This window comes from Typopeltis vanoorti, chromosome 5, assembly GCF_054136105.1.
Source record: "Typopeltis vanoorti isolate ZY-2024b chromosome 5, IOZ_Tvanoo_1.0, whole genome shotgun sequence".
NCBI lineage: Eukaryota > Metazoa > Arthropoda > Arachnida > Uropygi > Thelyphonidae > Typopeltis > Typopeltis vanoorti.
The window spans coordinates 141,872,255-141,889,371 of record NC_143553.1 but is presented as its reverse complement, the minus strand read 5'-3'; the positions used below and the strand labels follow the sequence as shown (position 1 = coordinate 141,889,371).

General features: G+C 38.1%; 1 protein-coding gene across 1 annotated transcript in view; it reads left to right on the top strand.

The window, feature by feature from the left end:
* LOC150106886 (solute carrier organic anion transporter family member 74D-like) overlaps positions 1-16,366 on the top strand; it is a 229,918-nt gene extending 213,552 nt beyond the window's left edge. Inside the window, exons 11-12 of the mRNA XM_090393366.1 lie at positions 7,362-7,426; positions 14,544-16,366. Coding sequence (XP_090249492.1) covers positions 7,362-7,426; positions 14,544-14,833 — 355 coding nt within the window. The 3' untranslated portion in view covers positions 14,834-16,366. The remainder of the gene's footprint in view (positions 1-7,361; positions 7,427-14,543) is intronic.
* The last annotated feature ends 751 nt before the right edge of the window (positions 16,367-17,117 follow it).

Below are 17,117 nucleotides of genomic sequence, written 5' to 3'. Positions count from 1 at the left end.
ATATATCCTAGATTGTTGATGCGGAGTTACTCTTTTGGGAACCACTGACTTCTTCTGAAGGGCGTCTGACCTTTCATATTGAACTACAGGAAACTGTGAAGTAGTCTCTGACATAGGTGAGGAAGAAAATGTTTCTGCTTCTGATTTTCTATTTCTTGGATTGTGCGTGCATCCTCTGTAGTTGGCAGTGTGAGGACTACTACAGTTGGCACATTTAGCCGGGGTGGATTCTTGACTTAGAGCATGTATTTGTTGGGTGGCTGACCCCACATTTTAAGCATTTAAATTCAGCCTTACATTTTTTCTGGGCGTGACCAAACTTCTGACATCTATGGCATTGCCCTGTTGAAGCCCTTTTTCTTAATAGTTCTATAGCAGGCTGTATGAGATATGTAAGTTGTACATCGTAGTCTTTAGGAACATCCATTTATTCTTTTCACGCAGAATAATTGGGGGTATCTTTTCCCTTGAGGAGGTAGGAGAGTCCGGGACAGAGCCATCCTCTTTCATTTCATCCGCATTTGGTGGTTCCGCGGCCGCAGTTTTGCGTTTTTTGGGAGCCTGAACTTCCTGATAATCGGTGTGGGTAGTAAGGGGATTATCCTCAGCAGTTGTTGCTATTTCGCTAGCGATGTCTTGAAGAAGTTCTAAGAGTTGAGAGTCATCTGCATCAACTTCTTTTATTTAATGAACTACAACCTTTCCTTACCATTTTGTATGAAGCAGATTTCCTACGTGTTCATATATTGCCAGAAGTTGTTTAAAATTAAGTTCTTCGTACGGTGCATCCATGGTTAGACCCAAGTCTTGTTCTGTAGAGCAGGACATGACTTTCCCTTTCCACAATAGTAATAATAGACAGTTTCTAATAAAGTAAATGAAGCACTGAAACAATGGCGATACTAATGGCAGTAGGCCTACCGTATCGCCCTTGTTTTGAATTTGTTGACTTACCTACTTAGCTGATTCTTTGGACCTCTTTAAAAATAAACCGATTGATTATAGTAGTAAAACTATTTACTACTATAAATTTACTAGTCAAAATACCTTGAATCACATTTTATATCAACTATCAAAATTAGAATTGCATGTCAGACATCTCAAAATCAATGGTTCATCACCTGCCTTATTGACAATTGACATGTATGTCTTTAGGGGTGAAGCAAGATGCTTTTCATATTCCCCGCTATCTGTCGTGGTTACAGTGGGGGTAAAATTTATGAGCAGTTTGCTCGCCCTGAATGGGCATGGAGATTATGCATCGCTATAGGAGGCTAATATAGCTTCTGGTCTTTTATATTTGAATATGTCCGTTGTCTCGTATGCTGCAGCTTGCTGAACCAAATCGTTGGGATGTGTGGACGTCTTAAGGAAAAACTTGGATGCTAAGGATTGTAGAAAAGAGAAAATATAGGGAATATTTGTGTCTCTATGGAGTTGATTGTTTCTAACATACCACGGGGCGTTCAGAATCATTCTCAAGCACTTGCTCTACACTCGCTGTATTTTGATAACGTTTGTATTAGAGGTGTGAGTCCAGGCTGAAGAGGCATAGATGATTATAGGACGAATCATCATCAGGTATAGTTGCAATTTGATTCTGTTGCTGAGCTTGCTATTTCTATTAATTAGCGGATAGATCTGAGCTATGGCTTTAGATGCCTTTACGCACGCAGACTTCATGGGTTGGTTGAAAGATAGCTTTTTTGTCGAGAATTACACCCAGGTAATTTGTTTCTGTCTGCCAGGGAATTTTAGTATTGAATAGTAACACATCTCCTGCAGGGGACATTGGCCTTTTTGAGAAAAGAACGGCTGAGCTTTTCCGGTGGGTTGACTTCCAATCTCCACTTGGAGAACCAACCCTCCAGCTTTAGAAGGTTTTCTTGAAGCTTTCTGGTAATGAAATGGGGTCTGAGAGATCTGGTTAGCTTTTCAAGAAAAACGGCTGAAATCTTCAAAAAAAACTTGGAGGGTTGAACCAACCCTCCAAGTTTTTCTTGAAGATTTCTGGTAATGAAATGCGGTCTGAGAGATCTGGTTAGTGGTATCGTCCGCATACAGAGCCAAAATGGAAGTCAACGGATGGTGTGGGATGTCTGACATGTATACAGAAAACAGCAGTGGAGCCAGTACAGATCCCTGCCGCACTCCAGCAAAGATATGGCGATGTAGAACCGTTGATTTTAACTTGCATTGATCTATTGTGAAGAAATTAATGGATTAGATGAGCCATTTTTAGTGAGGTAACGGCTGAGATAAGTTTGTGCAGGAGTCCAAAATGCCAGATTTTTCAAATGCTTTGGATAGGTGTAGGAAAACAGCTCCTGTACATTGGCGCTAGTTGTAACTGGTGGTGATGTATTCGACAATTCTGTGGATTTGCTGGGTAGTACTATGGCGTTGCCGAAAACCAAACTGTTCTTTAGGGAGGATGTTTAGGTCATTTACTGAGGCTTGGAGTCGTGAGAGGATGACTTTCTCCGCAACATTAATCAGATTGGAAATGAGACTGATTGGACGATAATTTTGCGGTAAGTCTGGGTTTTTGCCTGGCTTATGTATAGGAATTACATCAGCCAGTTTCCACGTGGAAGGAAAAGAGTGAAGGCTTAAGATTGCATTTATTATACTGGTCAAGTGCACTACAGCTATTTGAGGCAGCCGCTTGATCGCCTGTTTGAGATGCCGTCTGGTCCAGGAGCTTTATTGTTCTTAAGTTTTTTAATAATATCACATTATCCAACAGATAATGTGGGTGCAATATGGTCAGCACTGGTATCTGGGAGATTTAATGCATGCCTGACCTGTCTGTGGATTTTGTACAAGTGATTGAAATTTAAGTTGTTATAAGAAGGTTTGCACTGCTCCTCAAGATTCTTTAGTATGGCATCTGCCTTATCTGCATCTGTGTGGACTAGGCCCTGATTTGAGATTATGGGGGGGCGGATCTGTTTTTATCTTTGATGTTTCTCAGTAACCCCCAGATAGAGTGATCAATAGGTGAGATAGAGGCTAACCTTTTATTCCAAACTTGGTTTCTGTGAGTTTTAAGTGCATCTCTTACTGCTCCATTCGATCTGTTAAGCACTTTCTTGTCCTGAGGCGCGCAAGTGTTATGAAATCTCTTCCTAGCTCTGCTCTTCTCTCTCTGAACAGGTCCATAATGGCCTCAGGCAAACGATCAGGCTTGGGAACAGGTTTCTGGAAGGTTGCAACCATTCTAGCGGACTTAATCTGTTGGGTGAGGCTTGTCACTGCAGATTCCACATCTTCTGGTGTGCATATGTGAGGGACGGGTCCTGTTTGATCCCTAAGTGTTTTAGACAATCTCTCCCACGATATGCCTGAATGAGAGGGAGGAGACAGGCATTTATGTTCTCCCAATTGCAGTAGAATTGGGTTGTGATCTGACGACAGCTAGTTTAGTGAGATAAGGCTGTACTGTACTTTAATGTCTTGCAGGATAGCTATATTCAGGATGTCAGCAGTGCCAGACGTACTGAAATGAGTTGGTTCGATAGGTCCAGCCACAACAGCATAGTTTGATCCTGTGTAGCTAGAAAGAATGGGACCATTTTTATTGGTAGTTTTACTGTTCCAAGCAAGATGTTTTGCATTGAAGTCTCCAGCGATGACGACCGGTCCTTTTACTCCAAGGATGGCATCCAGATCTGAGGTTAATAATGTCTTTAATGGAAGGTTGTAAGCAGAAAAAATTTTTAGGTTTCCAATTGAGTTTGTGAGGACATTAATTCCTGTGATTTCGAGGTTAGTGGTTGTAGGGTTGGTTATTGAATGATGACTGATATAGTTTTTGATAAGGGTGGCTGTATCTCCATATCTCCACCTGTATACCCAAGTCTGTCGTTTCTGTAAATCTGGTACCCTCTGATGTTTAGGATGTCAGCAGGCCTCAGGTGAGTTTCAGTGATTAGAAATATATCTGGGTTGTATCTATTATTGAATTCCTGGATTTCTAACAGGTTATTTTTGATACCGTTGGTATTCCAAGCAATAATCCTTAGGGAATTTGGGGCGATTTTTTTCCTATGCATCAGAGAGTGCAGATAATGTGGATTGGGTTTGCTGTAAGAATCTTTTTGTAACACTTAGTGATGGATTTGAGTTGCTGAAATTCTGCAGCATGTTTGCAAGAGACGAGGTGATAATAGCTGATAGATTCGAATGTGGATTATTCAGGTTCTGGGTTTGTACTATCTGTTTGGAGCGGACCACATCAGCGTATCTTCTCGCTTGATGTTGAAGATTCATTTTCTTAAGGCGCTCAGTTAATGATGGGCCAGCACCTGTTGTCGTGATCTCACTCTTGGAGGACTGAGGAGCCTGAGCTTCAGGAACTCTCGCACTAGATGACGAGGTAGATTGATGATTTGGATCATTCCATCTGTTTTTGGGGTGATGTATACACCCTCTATAATTAGCAGGGTAAGGATCCCCACAATTAGCGCACTTAGCCCGGGGGGGGGGGATTTTGGCTTGTCGCAGGTGTTTGTGGGGTGATTCTCGCCACATTTTAGGCATCTGAACTGAGCTTTGCATAGCTTCTGGGCATGGCCAAATTTTTGGCATCTGTGGCACTGCCCAGAAGATGTTTTCTTTCTCAACGGTTCTGGGGTTATTTTGAGTCCACAGTTTGATTTTAGATTATAGATGTCTTTGTGAATGTTATGAATTTCTACTATGACTAAAGGCATAGGTGTCTTATTTGATCTAAACATTCTAGTGACCTTTATGGGAGGTACATCCTGTAAGTTAAGGTCAGTAACTATTTCATCCGTGTCAATATCCTCGGAGACGCCTCGTAGGACCACTTTCAGATTTTTTTTGAAGGCAAGTGAAAATGTGTGATATTGATTTCCTCTTGCGTCCAGTTCCTTTGTAAGATTTCTATAATCAGCCACCGTGGTGGGCTGAATTTTTATGCCTTCGTCTACATTTTTAGCAGATCTATAACTTATTTGTAAGTTAGCCATGATAGTTCTAAGTGTTCTCCATTTCTGCTTTTCCTAAGGGAAAAGCAGAAGTGGAGAACACTTAGAACTATTGGCACCTTTTCATTGGGGGAGGCAGAGGGATCTGAAATGGGAACATCCTCGTCCATACCAACATCATTTGTTGGCTCAGCAGCAAGAGTTTTTCTCTTCTTACGAGCGTGGATTTCTCCTTCATCAGAAGGATTAGAGTAGAGACAACTAGATTGAGTGTTTCCTCCATTTGAGGAGGAAAAACTCAATCTAATTACATGTAATTACAATTAATTACATGTACCACGTTTCTAAAGCAATGGCGGGTTCAAATTACTTTTTTTTGTAAGGTTGTTGTGAAATTAATTCATTAATATAGGATACTTCAATTTTTAATTAACATTTATTTTATATTTTAATTTCTATTATAATTAAAAAGCACTGTTTTTTATGTTTTGTAACTAAAATTTACAATATTATTCGATATTGTTTTTTCTCTGATTTCTTGAAGAGAGAGAACTTTTGAAAGAAATCATTTATTTTCTAGAAAGAGCTACCACTACTTTTTTTTTTTTTTGTCATTGTTCAAAAAGCATTGGAATACGAAAACAATTGCAAATGACAAGCACACACATCGTAAATATGGCAAAGATTTAGCTTTCAGCTATACGACGTACGTTTGATTAATTTGTGATTAGTATTGTTAACATGTGTGTGCTTGTGTAGGAGATGAAATAAATAAGATCTCGCGGTTTCCAAGAGATCTCTTTAACCCCCCCCCCCCTTTGGCTGTAGCATGTTTTATTTTCCATAAACCTCGACTTTCTTCATTACAGTTTTTTTTTAAGTTTCTTTCTTTGTTCCCGTCCTTAAATTAGATTGTCTCAATTACTTGCATATTGTAATTGTCTACAATCATTACATTATAGTTCATTTTTTTATATTTTTTAAAAATATAAAATGAATAAAAATATTTTTTTAAAAAATCCTAACCCCATCTATGATAAAAATGTACTTTAGATTTTTCATAAACCTTTCGTCGTGTAAACCACATAAAAATTATTCCAGACAGACACGTGTGTATTCATTAGAACTATTCTTAGCGTGTGTACTTCACATAATTTTGTTTTTCTTAAAGTTGCCATTAAAATAATCCACCTATATTTACGTGTTCCTTCGATCGTTTACATACGTTTCAGTTTGAAATCATTCACACGAATTTTTTGGTTGTACAAGTGGCGTTGCTATGCTTGCTGCTGAAGCTCATTAATTGAGAAAGAAATAATATTTATTTGTTAATAAACGCATGCATTTATAAGCATTCTATTTAGGCTTTTATTTTTGTAGACTGAAGACTTCTTAAGCTTGCGCGGCAATAATTGAGCTTTGCGTTGTGTATCGAAGGCCGATGTTTGCTCGTCTAGTCAAAGCTACCTTGGCTCGCTCGGTTGTAGGAGCTTCCAGGTCCTCGCAGCAGCACTGTGATTTCATGCACGCGCATCGCCATTTCACGTCGTCTCACTCTGTTGCTTAAACACAGGCCATACGCAGTCAACGTAGCTCTAGCCAGTGAGCTTCAGCCAGCCTTTACAAGTGTACGTGTTGCTTGGGAAAATTAAGTTACAACCAACTTTTTATGACGATGTTATTGACCACTCTTCATAAAGAAGAACCGTATGGTAGAATTTGTATTCAAGTAGCTAAATTGAAAAAGATAGAATATCATTTGTAAAATAAATGTTGTATTTGTATGATTAAATGTACATACATTTCTAAATATATAGTTTTAAATGGTCAGAAATTCGTTATTCCGCTAATCAGACTTCAGTCACACCTCTCACTCCCTGAATGATAACAAGAGCAAGCGTGAATTTCAAGACCAGCATTCGCCCCTGGTTGTACACTTTGATTTCAAAATGATACGCGTCAAAAAGTTACGATGTGTTTATGACACACCGACCTGTTTTTGGATTACTCTAGACATATTTGTGTTGTTTTGCATGGAGTACATACACTGAAAACCGGTCGATGTGTCATAAATATGCTATAATTTTTGACTCATTTGTCTAGTCCAAATGAAATCAAAATTAAAATTATTCGACATGTTTTGAATTAAAATTAATTTTAATAAATAAACAAATAAATTATAAATTTTTAAATTAAAATTAAAAGAATACTAAATTTGAGTAACATCCATCTAGTGCATTCCTGAAATAACTTGTGTAAGTATAGACAGAAGGACAACCAAACATACCGTAAAAGTGAAAAAAATAATAAGCAAAACAGCATAACATGTAAATAATTGTATAATACAATAATATCTTTTGTTTGTGACTCTCTTGCAATGCATATTTTTCTTTACTCTAAATCTAGATGTGTCGATCCTCAAGACAAGGCCATGGCTTTGGGCTTGATATCATTCGCAATAGGATTGTTTGGTAAGCTTCCATTCTATCTAAGGAACGTAGATGCCATTTCATGTATTCAATGTTTTTTGAAGATATAATAGAAAATAAAAGGTGTTTGTGCTGAATAATCTTAAAATTTCTTCTTTCTCATTATATTTATTGATCTTAGGAAAATTAACATTTATTTTTTTAAAATAAACATTTTTATAGAGGAAAAAAAAAGTAGAATTATTTTATTTGTAAACCATTTTACATTGTCATAGTTTTAATACGAATAGAAAAGAGGATATCTCCTGCGCCTGCGCGTAGAACCCGAGAGAGTTTTAGTGCACTGCAGATAGATCATAAGTAGACGTTGTGCTGCTACAGTTCGAAAGACGCAGCAATTACTGGCATACCCCTGTCCATACGTTCCTCATCACTATCATATAATGAATTTCGCCGTATAGCGAATCATTCATTGCCTTTTATTTTCCCTTGTACATGCATATAATGGTTTAATAGCGTGTTTAAGCAGCCATGTATAATACTGTGCGTAAGTGATGAAAATAACGCATTTATTTACGTGAGTTATGCAAACGAAAAATTTTTGTCGAAAATGAACACACAAAAAAATTCATTTCTACAATAAGATTGCCACGTTTATGGATCAGAGTGTAGTATTAACTATTGTAACATTTTCACATATCACCTTGTAAGCATAAAACATTTCTATGGAAACAATTCCTTAACTTGATGTGATCAACATTGAAAAATGACTTCGAAGAAGGCTAAGGTGTGCTTCGCAAAGAAAAAATAATAGAAAGAAAAATTCTAATTGGCGTATGGTGAACAATGATAGAAATCATTGTCATCGCAGGCAAAAAGAGGGTTTCTGCAGAGATAAAATAGAACAATCTTATCTCTTAAGGTTCCAAGTATCTATTTAGATAACAATGTAGTGTAGAAGCAATTTTAAAAACAACACTCGAGCTGGTTATAGAATATTATTCTCCATTGATTCGAAACTCTTTAGTACTTATACGTTTTAAGAATTTAATAAAATATTAAAACTCGGTTATTTTTATTTTCACTTCATGCACACATACCGGCGGCTGAATTAGAAACCTTTATGCAGATGTATGTAAACAATTGCCAATTGACATTTATGGCTTTAGGGGTGAAGCAAGATGCTTTTCATATTCCCCGCTATCTGTTGTGGTTACAGTGAGGGTAAAATTTACGAGCAGTTTGCTCGCCCTGAATGGGCATGGAGATTATGCATCGCTATAGGAGGCTAATATAGCTTTTGGTCTTTTATATTTGAACATATCCGTAGCCACGTATGCTGCAGCTTGCTGCACTAGATCATTGGGGTATATGGACGTCTTTAGGAAGAACTTAGTTGCTAAAGATTGTAGGAAAGAGAAAATATAAGGATTATTTGTATCTTTATAAAGTTAATTGTTTCTAACATACCATGGGGCGTTCAAAATCATTCTCAAGCACTTGTTCTGCACTCGTTGTATTTTGATAATGTTAGCATTAGAGGTGTGGCTCCAGGCCGGAGAGACATAGGTGATTATAGGACGAATTGTCATCAGGTATAGTTGCAATTTGATTCTGTAGCTGAGCTTGCTATTTCTATTAATTAGCGGATAGATCTGAGCTATGGCTTTAGATGCCTTTACGCATGCAGACTTGATGTGTTGGTCGAAAGATAGCCTTTTATCGAGAATTACACCCAGGTAATTTGTTTCTGTTTGCCAGGGAATTTTAGTATTGAATAGTAACACATCTCCTGCAGGGGACATTGGCCTTTTTGAGAAAAGAACGGCTGAGCTTTTCTGTTGGTTGACTTCCAATCTCCATTTGGAGAACCAACCCTCCAACTTTAGAAGGTTTTCTTGAAGCTTTCTGGTAACGAAATGGGGTCGGAGATATCTGGTTAGTATTGCTGTATCGTCCGCATACAGGGCCAAGATGGAAGACATGGGATTGCGCGGGATGTCTGAAATGTATACGGATAACAGCAATGGAGTCAGTAGAGAACCCTGCGGCACTCCTGCAAAAATATGGCGCTGGGACGATGTAGAACCGCTGATTTTAACTCGCATTGATCTATTCTGAAGAAAAGAATGGACTAGATGAACCATTTTTAGTGAAGTACCGGCTGAGATAAGTTTGTGCAGGAGTCCAAAATGCCAGATTTTTTCAAATGCTTTGGATAGGTCTAGGAAAACAGCGCCTGTGCACTGGCGCCAGTTGTAACTGGTGGTGATGTATTCCACAATTCTGTGGATTTGCTGGGTAGTACTATGGTGTTGCCGAAAAAACCAAACTGTTCTTTAGGGAGGATGTTTAGGTCATTTACTGAGGTTTGGAGTCGTGAGAGGATGACCTTCTCTGCAACCTTACCCAGATTGGAGATGAGACTGATTGGACGATAATTGTGGGGGAGGTGCGAGTTCTTACCTGGTTTATGAGTTGGGATTACATCAGCCTGTTTCCAGATGGAAGGAAAATAGTGAAACCTTAAGATGGCATTAATAATTATAGTCAAGTGCACTACAGCTTTACGGGGCAGTAGTTTGATCACCTTATTTGAGATACCGTCTGGTCCAGGAGCTTTATTGTTTTTTATTTTTTTAATAATATCATATATTTCAACAGGTGATGTGGGTGCAATATGGTCAGCACTGGTATCTGGGAATTTTAATACGTGTCTGATCTGTCTGTTGATTTTATATAAGTGATTGAAATCTAAGTTGTCATATGAAGGGTTGCACTGCTCCTCTAGATTCTTCACTATGGCCTCTGCCTTATCTACATCTGTGTGAACTAATGTTATGGGCAGGGCCTGCCATCTCGGAGTGCAGTGGGTGCAATGCACCCTGGTCCCAAGATCGAGTGGGCACAGTCGACACACATTTGTGGAAACGTATTATATTTCGAATGTTTTTTTTTGTTTGTTTTTTTGTTTTCCTGTGCCAAAATCATTTACAGGTAAGAAGTTTACAATACGTTTATTTCGAATCCTTAATTTTTACCTTCGAAAAATATTTTAGGGCCCCAAAAGGTTTCTTGCACCCTGGTCCCTTTATAGAGAAGGCCGGTCCTGATTATGGGGGGGGGGGGGAACTGTTTTTATTTCTGATGTTTCTCAGTATCCCCTAGATAGAGTGATCAATAGATGAGATAGAGGATAACCCAAACTTGGTTTCTATGAGTTTTAAGTGCATCTCTTACTGCCCCATTTATCCTGTTTAGAGCTGTTTTATCTTGTGGTGCACGCATGTTACGGAATCTTTTCCCATCTCAGTTTTTTTTTGTGATCAAGTTAATGATGTCATCAGGTAAACGATCTGGCTTGCGGGCAGATTTGTAGGAGGAAGCTACCGTTATAGCAGAATTAATTTGTTGTGTGAGATTTGTAACTGCAGTTTCTACTTCTTCTTTTGTGCGAATGTGAGGAACAGGTCCAATATAATCCGTGAGTGCTGTTGACAGTCTTTCCTGTCAACAGCACTCACGTGAGAAGGAGGACACAGGTATTCTTGATTTCCCAGCTCTAGTAGAATTGGATTGTGAACGGATGATAATTCATCCATAGATATGATGCTGTATCGAAGTTTGATATCCTGCAGGATAGTTATATCCAGGATGGCAGCAGTGCCGAACGTACTGAGATGAGTTGGTTCGGTGGGGCCTGCCACAACAGCGTTGCTTGATCCTAAGTAATTGAAAAGGATGCAACCATTCTTGTTGGTGGTTGCGCAATTCCACGCAGGGTGCTGGGAATTCAGATCCCCGGCTATAATGGTGGGCTCTCTGACACATAAGATGGCATTTAGGTCAGAGAGAAGTAGAGATTTTTGGAGAGGGTTGTAAGCTGAGTAGATTTTCAGTTTGCCAGTGGGACTGGTGACTACTTACACGCCAGTGATCTCAAGGTTAGTGGTTGAAGGGTTGCTCACAGAGTGGTGCTTAATGTAGTTTTTAATGAAGATGGCAGTGCCGCCGCCTCTGTAGAGTAATCTGTCATTTTTATATAGGTGATAACCCCTCATTTTAGGATTGTCTGGGGATCTTAAATGAGTTTCACTGATTAATATAACATCTGGTTGATACCTATATGTGAAATTTCAGAGTTCCAGAATTTTGTTTTTAAGGCCATTTGCGTTCCAAGCAACTATCTGAAGTGATGCTGGAATGAGTTTGTTACTATTCATTTATGAGAGATGTGAGGATGACCTGAGTTTCACGAAGAAATCTTTTAGTGGAGGTTGCAGTAGGGTTTGATAGGCTGAAATCTTATAGCATGTTTGCTAGTGAGGTGTAATAACAGCTATTAGGTTTTTAGGTGCTATTGGTTGATTTTGTTCTGGATTTGGTCTAGTTGTACGGGTCACATTGGCATAACGTCTTGTTTGCTTTTGGGTGTCTCTCTTTTTGGAGGTTTCCGAGTGTGGCCGCTGAGTCTCCGGTTTTGATGCCTGAGCTTCTGGAGTTCTTATACTGTAGGAGGAGAGCTGATTGACTGCCTCCATCCGTCTGTTCTTTGGGTGCTGAGTACATCCTTTGAAGTTCGCAGGATGAGGGCCACCGCAGTTGGCACATTTGGCCGAGGTGGTCATCGGCTTTGTGCAGGTATTGGTTGGGTGCCTGTCTCCACATTTTAAACATCTATATTCCGTTCTGCATAGATTCTGGGCATGGCCAAACTTCTGCCACCTGTGGTACTGCCCAGAAGATGATCTTTTACAGAGTGGTTCCGGTGTGACGATGAGACCACAGACTGTTTTTAAGTTGTAGATATCCTTGTATATTTTATGAATCTCAACAAGGACTAATGGCATGGGAGTCTTGTCTGCTTTGTACATTCTGCTGACCTTGGCTGGAGGCAGATCCTGAGAATTTAGGTCAGCAGCTATTTCTGCTGTGTCAATGTCTTCACAGACACCACGAAGGACTACTTTTAAGTTTTTTTCGGAGTTAAGCGCAAAGGTATGATACTGGATGTCTCTATGGTTCAGTTCTTTGGTCAACCTTCTATACTGTCACTGTTGCGGGCTGTATCTTTATGCCTTCATCCATGTTTTTGGCCTTAATGAAGCCAATGTGCAGATTGGACATTGTGGATCTTAAAGCTGCCCATTTCTGCTTTTCTCTAAGGATGATCGGAGGCACCTTTTCTTTGGGAGAAATAGCGGCGTCCGAACCCTGAGCATCTTGTTCCATTTCGTTGTCATTGTGCGGTTCTTCTGTTGTTCTTCGCTTTTTGCGTGCACGCATTCCTACAAAGTCTGAAGGAGTAGAAGGCACCGATTCACTGATCTTCTGCGACAACGTCTGTGACACTTTCCGGGGGAAACGTGTCGTAAAGTTTCACTTTTCCCGGCCAATTGTTGTTAAGTAGTTCATCTAGTCTTATAAATTCTCTATATACCTCCTCAAATATTGTCTCATTTAGCTGTTTTTCCATGACTATCAATGTGAATTATCTAAAGTTGATATTTAAAAAAAAAAAAATTAAAAAAAAACGCTTACCTTGCAGTTGTAGTCTTACCGGCACTGCTGCAGAACTCTGAACTGATTTGGTGAGAGCACTGATTCAAAAATTGCATGATCTTCAAGACACATTGTGTAATAAACGCACCACAATTCCAAAACTGACAAGTCGATCCTCCATAATCAATCCACTCTTACGGTATGAACACTCAAACTAACACCAATATAAACGGCAGCAAAACTCATGTACGTAAACACCATGGACGCAGCGTGTTATATGCAAAATACTTGGTCACGTGCATCACCACGTGTTCTGTTAATTATGTAAGTAATGGTGGTCACTAATTGTCAAAAGTGTTGACAATTAGTCAACACTTTTGACATCAGGATAAACAGAGGATTCTTTCGGAGTTCGATGAATTGGTGTAAGTGACCGTCTGGTTGGAGCCGCGATTTTGAAAATAGAGCGGACTGGTTTCTCAAAAGGGGAGATATCCCGAGTGTCTAATCAGTGGAAAAATAATCCGCATTGCTTGTCTAAGAGGCCTAAACTGAGGTCCTTAGACGTCAGGAAAACGAGATCGCCATCTTCTGAGAAGGCTTGTTGGACGAAGAGAACTTTCTGAGTGCGGCAATTGACCGAAGCATTTAAGGAAGGCTGTTCCCGACCCATATCTCGCCGAACTATTCGTGTAACCAGGGAATGGAAGAGAATCGGTATTGGAAGTCACAAACCTACGAGTGAAATAAAAGTTTCGAATTCAGTGGCTGGTACGTGCACGATATCTTGTCAGAACATTGTGAGAATAGAAGCTGAAAATCAAAATATCCTCGCAGAATCCAAGAGTTAATCCACCTTTCAAACGCGGCAAGACATTATGCATCACTGTACTCTTTTTAAAATGGCATGCCTTCTCTCTCTCTCTCTCTCTCTGCTTTGAATGTTCGAGTGTTGACCTGTGGGAGAGCAGGTGTTGTGTTTAATCACGAATTGTAGCATCGGTTGAGTTTTGGTGCATAATCATGAAGAATCCAAGAATGGTGCCATCTTGATTCTCCATTGCTAGCATGTGAAGGGCTTTAGATGGTTTCCATAGTTTGCCCACTGTCCATCCATGTTTAAAATAACAGCACTCGAAAATCCTCATGTCATCCTTAAATGCTATTTGCATTGTTTTGTGTATTTTCTGTTGTTGATCAACAGATTTATACACACCATTTGATGCACATCCGTTGTTCCTCTGATTCTCACACATCACAAAATACATCAACAGCACACAATCTTTCTTTTAACACTGACCACAGATAGTTAAATCTGTAACCCCATCAACATAACCATCAGTTGGCAAGATGTGTCATGTAACATAAGGCCACACTGGTTAGCGCCAATTGGAATATTTTACAAAAAGAAGTCAATGACTGTAAATAATGTTGCGATTTGCAAAACCATTATTTGTAGAAGTTTTTCTGCTGGTATGCTCATGAATTCAAATCTTTGGGCGGTTATTAAACTTTACTATGATTTCTTGAGAGCGACAGTGTTTTTTTCTACCATAAATACTAAACTTGATGTGCTTGTTTTTTTTTTTGAATAAAGGAATTAAGAAAGAATTAAAACAAATTCCAAACAGTTTCTTAATGTTTGTTTCTTCAACAGGTAACGTGCCCTGTCCCATCATCTATGGTGCAGTTGTCGATTCGGCTTGTCTCTTCTGGGAGGACAACTGTGGTGAGCCTGGAGCTTGCCGAGTCTACGATCCGAACAAATTTCGTATGGTGTTTCATGGACTCACAGCAGCCATAATGGCTGGAGCATTTCTGGTGGATGCACTGGTGTGTTACAAAGCTACATCTGTTCGTTTTCATGACGACGAAGAAGTGGTCGACAGAGAAGAAACGGTACCAATGAACACCGGAAACTGTTCTCAATTCGAATCCAGCGTTTGATTTCATTCAATAAGTGCCAGGCGATTCCTGGGAACAACGTTTGTGCATTCTTTAGAAAAGTAGTGCAAATTATTATTGTTCATTACCATACTGGTGTTTACAGGATTCCCCTCCCCACCTGAACATGATGGAACGTGTGTGTGTGTGTATATACTCTACTCTCATGAATCGAGATGACTTAGCTGAACTTCATGGTATATGAAGTTTAGCTTCGTATTTGATGACACGTGTTTGATAACCGAAGCGACATCTACCCATAGCTGTGAACTATTCAATATTTCGTGAGCTGTGAAGAAAACAATGTATGATAGATCGTTCACATTAATTGAAAAAACAAAACAGTGGACCCTGTGGATATATGTATGTAGTGTGATTGTATACTTGTGATGCAAAGGATGAAACCGCCAATTATGCCAAGTCCTTTTTTTTTTTTTTGTTAAGAACAAATTACCTGACTCCATCACATGTTAAAAGAGTGATGACCCCCCCCTCCCCTCAACTGCCGGGATTTCTGTTGAAGTTTTTTTAATCTGCTTTCAATCGGAGGACTCCACCAAATGTCTGCTGTAATATTTGAGTTTTAGTGATGTACGTACAACCATATACAAGGAATTAGTTTGCTTTTGAAGCGATTTCTTTCTACAGGAATTTACAGAAATATTTTAGAACCTTTTTTAGATTTTTCCATAGGATGCTTTTGAAATAAATAATGTAATGAAATTGCTTCGCGTTGATGTCATATGAAATGCATCAGTCCGCCCTTTTGATGTTCAAATAAATTTGTATAGAAAGCTAACGCTAGATGACGCTGTAGACTGAACCGCAATTGAATTTCGCCAAGAGTTATGTAACTGAAAGAGATATGTAGTTTTCGTGTTTATTTGTTCAAATTAGAATATTCTAGTACAGGGTTAGTGCCAAAGGTATATAAAAAGAAGAAAGAAAAATACTATTTACGTTCTATTATTATTATTATTATTATATTATTATTTTATATTATTAGTATTACTTTGTTTTGCAGATTCTGGAACTTCTTATTTGGAAGTTGTGAAATGAATAAAGAAATATATTTTAAAATTGAACATTTAGGAATTAAATGTGAAAAAGGAGGATTTCTAGAAACCCTGGCAATTCCTCTGTTCTGGTAGCCTTTGAAGGTCTTTTTGCTACGTGTATTCAAACGTTTTCATAAATGTTTTTTATAACTGTAATCAAAATGATGGAGTAATCAAAAGTTGTTCGCGTGGGCAATCAAATAGCATATTTTGACATGAAAAGCTGTGCAATCATTGAGATTGGTATATTTTGTGACTATGAAATAAGATCTTGATGAGATATTTTGTCGTAGAAAAAAAATTACATTTTTTGTCCTTCGGAATGGACCAGAAAATCTTTTAAATGTTTTTAACATTTTGCTATTGAATTCTATCACTTTGGTCAAGTATTGGTGCTAGAAAATGCGAAGGCAACTTGAATCTGTAAGGTAGAATGGAAATATATTAATTATATGAAAAAAGAAATGGTGTATTTGGTTTTAAAATGTCTTACAATGGGAATACTTAGAGATTGAAGATTTTTTTTTCAATTAACGTATAGAATTAGCCCAGATTTTCCTGTATGGAGCCACTTAATGGGAAAAGATATTATAGATGTGTCACAAATAAAATAAAAAAAATAATATATGCTTTAATCAGATACATTTACAAACGTCATGCTCAAATATCTAAAATTATAATAAACATTATTTTTAATTTCAATAGAAAATGTAATGATTGCAATGAAGATTACTTCCGATGTTATAAGAAATGAAAATTTTGAAAATCAGCGTATGTTTTCATTATTATGATGATGATTTTGAGTAGCGGTGATATTTTATAATATCCAACCGCCATATTCGCAATATATCCCATAGTTTTTTTAAATCTATTTATAATCTTTTTTTTTTTTTTTTTGGTCTCATCAAATAGTTTTCGCTAATACTTCTTTTTTTGTAAAAATATCCTCTTTTTTTTGCTATTTACTTTCTTTTCTCCTCTTTTCTCTCTTATTTATTTATTATTTTGTAAATGAGCTATCAGAATAATTTAAAAAAATATATCTAAATATGGTTTTTGACTGCAACTTAAACTACAAGGAAAAAAAACACCTTTTCGCAAGAAATTTACATGCCTCGATGTCTGGTGACTGACTCCGATTTATTTGTGGAACATCACTTATTCTTCCGATTATCATCTTATTTAGTTAAATTATGGACAGTTGATAACTAATGTTTAAGTAAAATAAA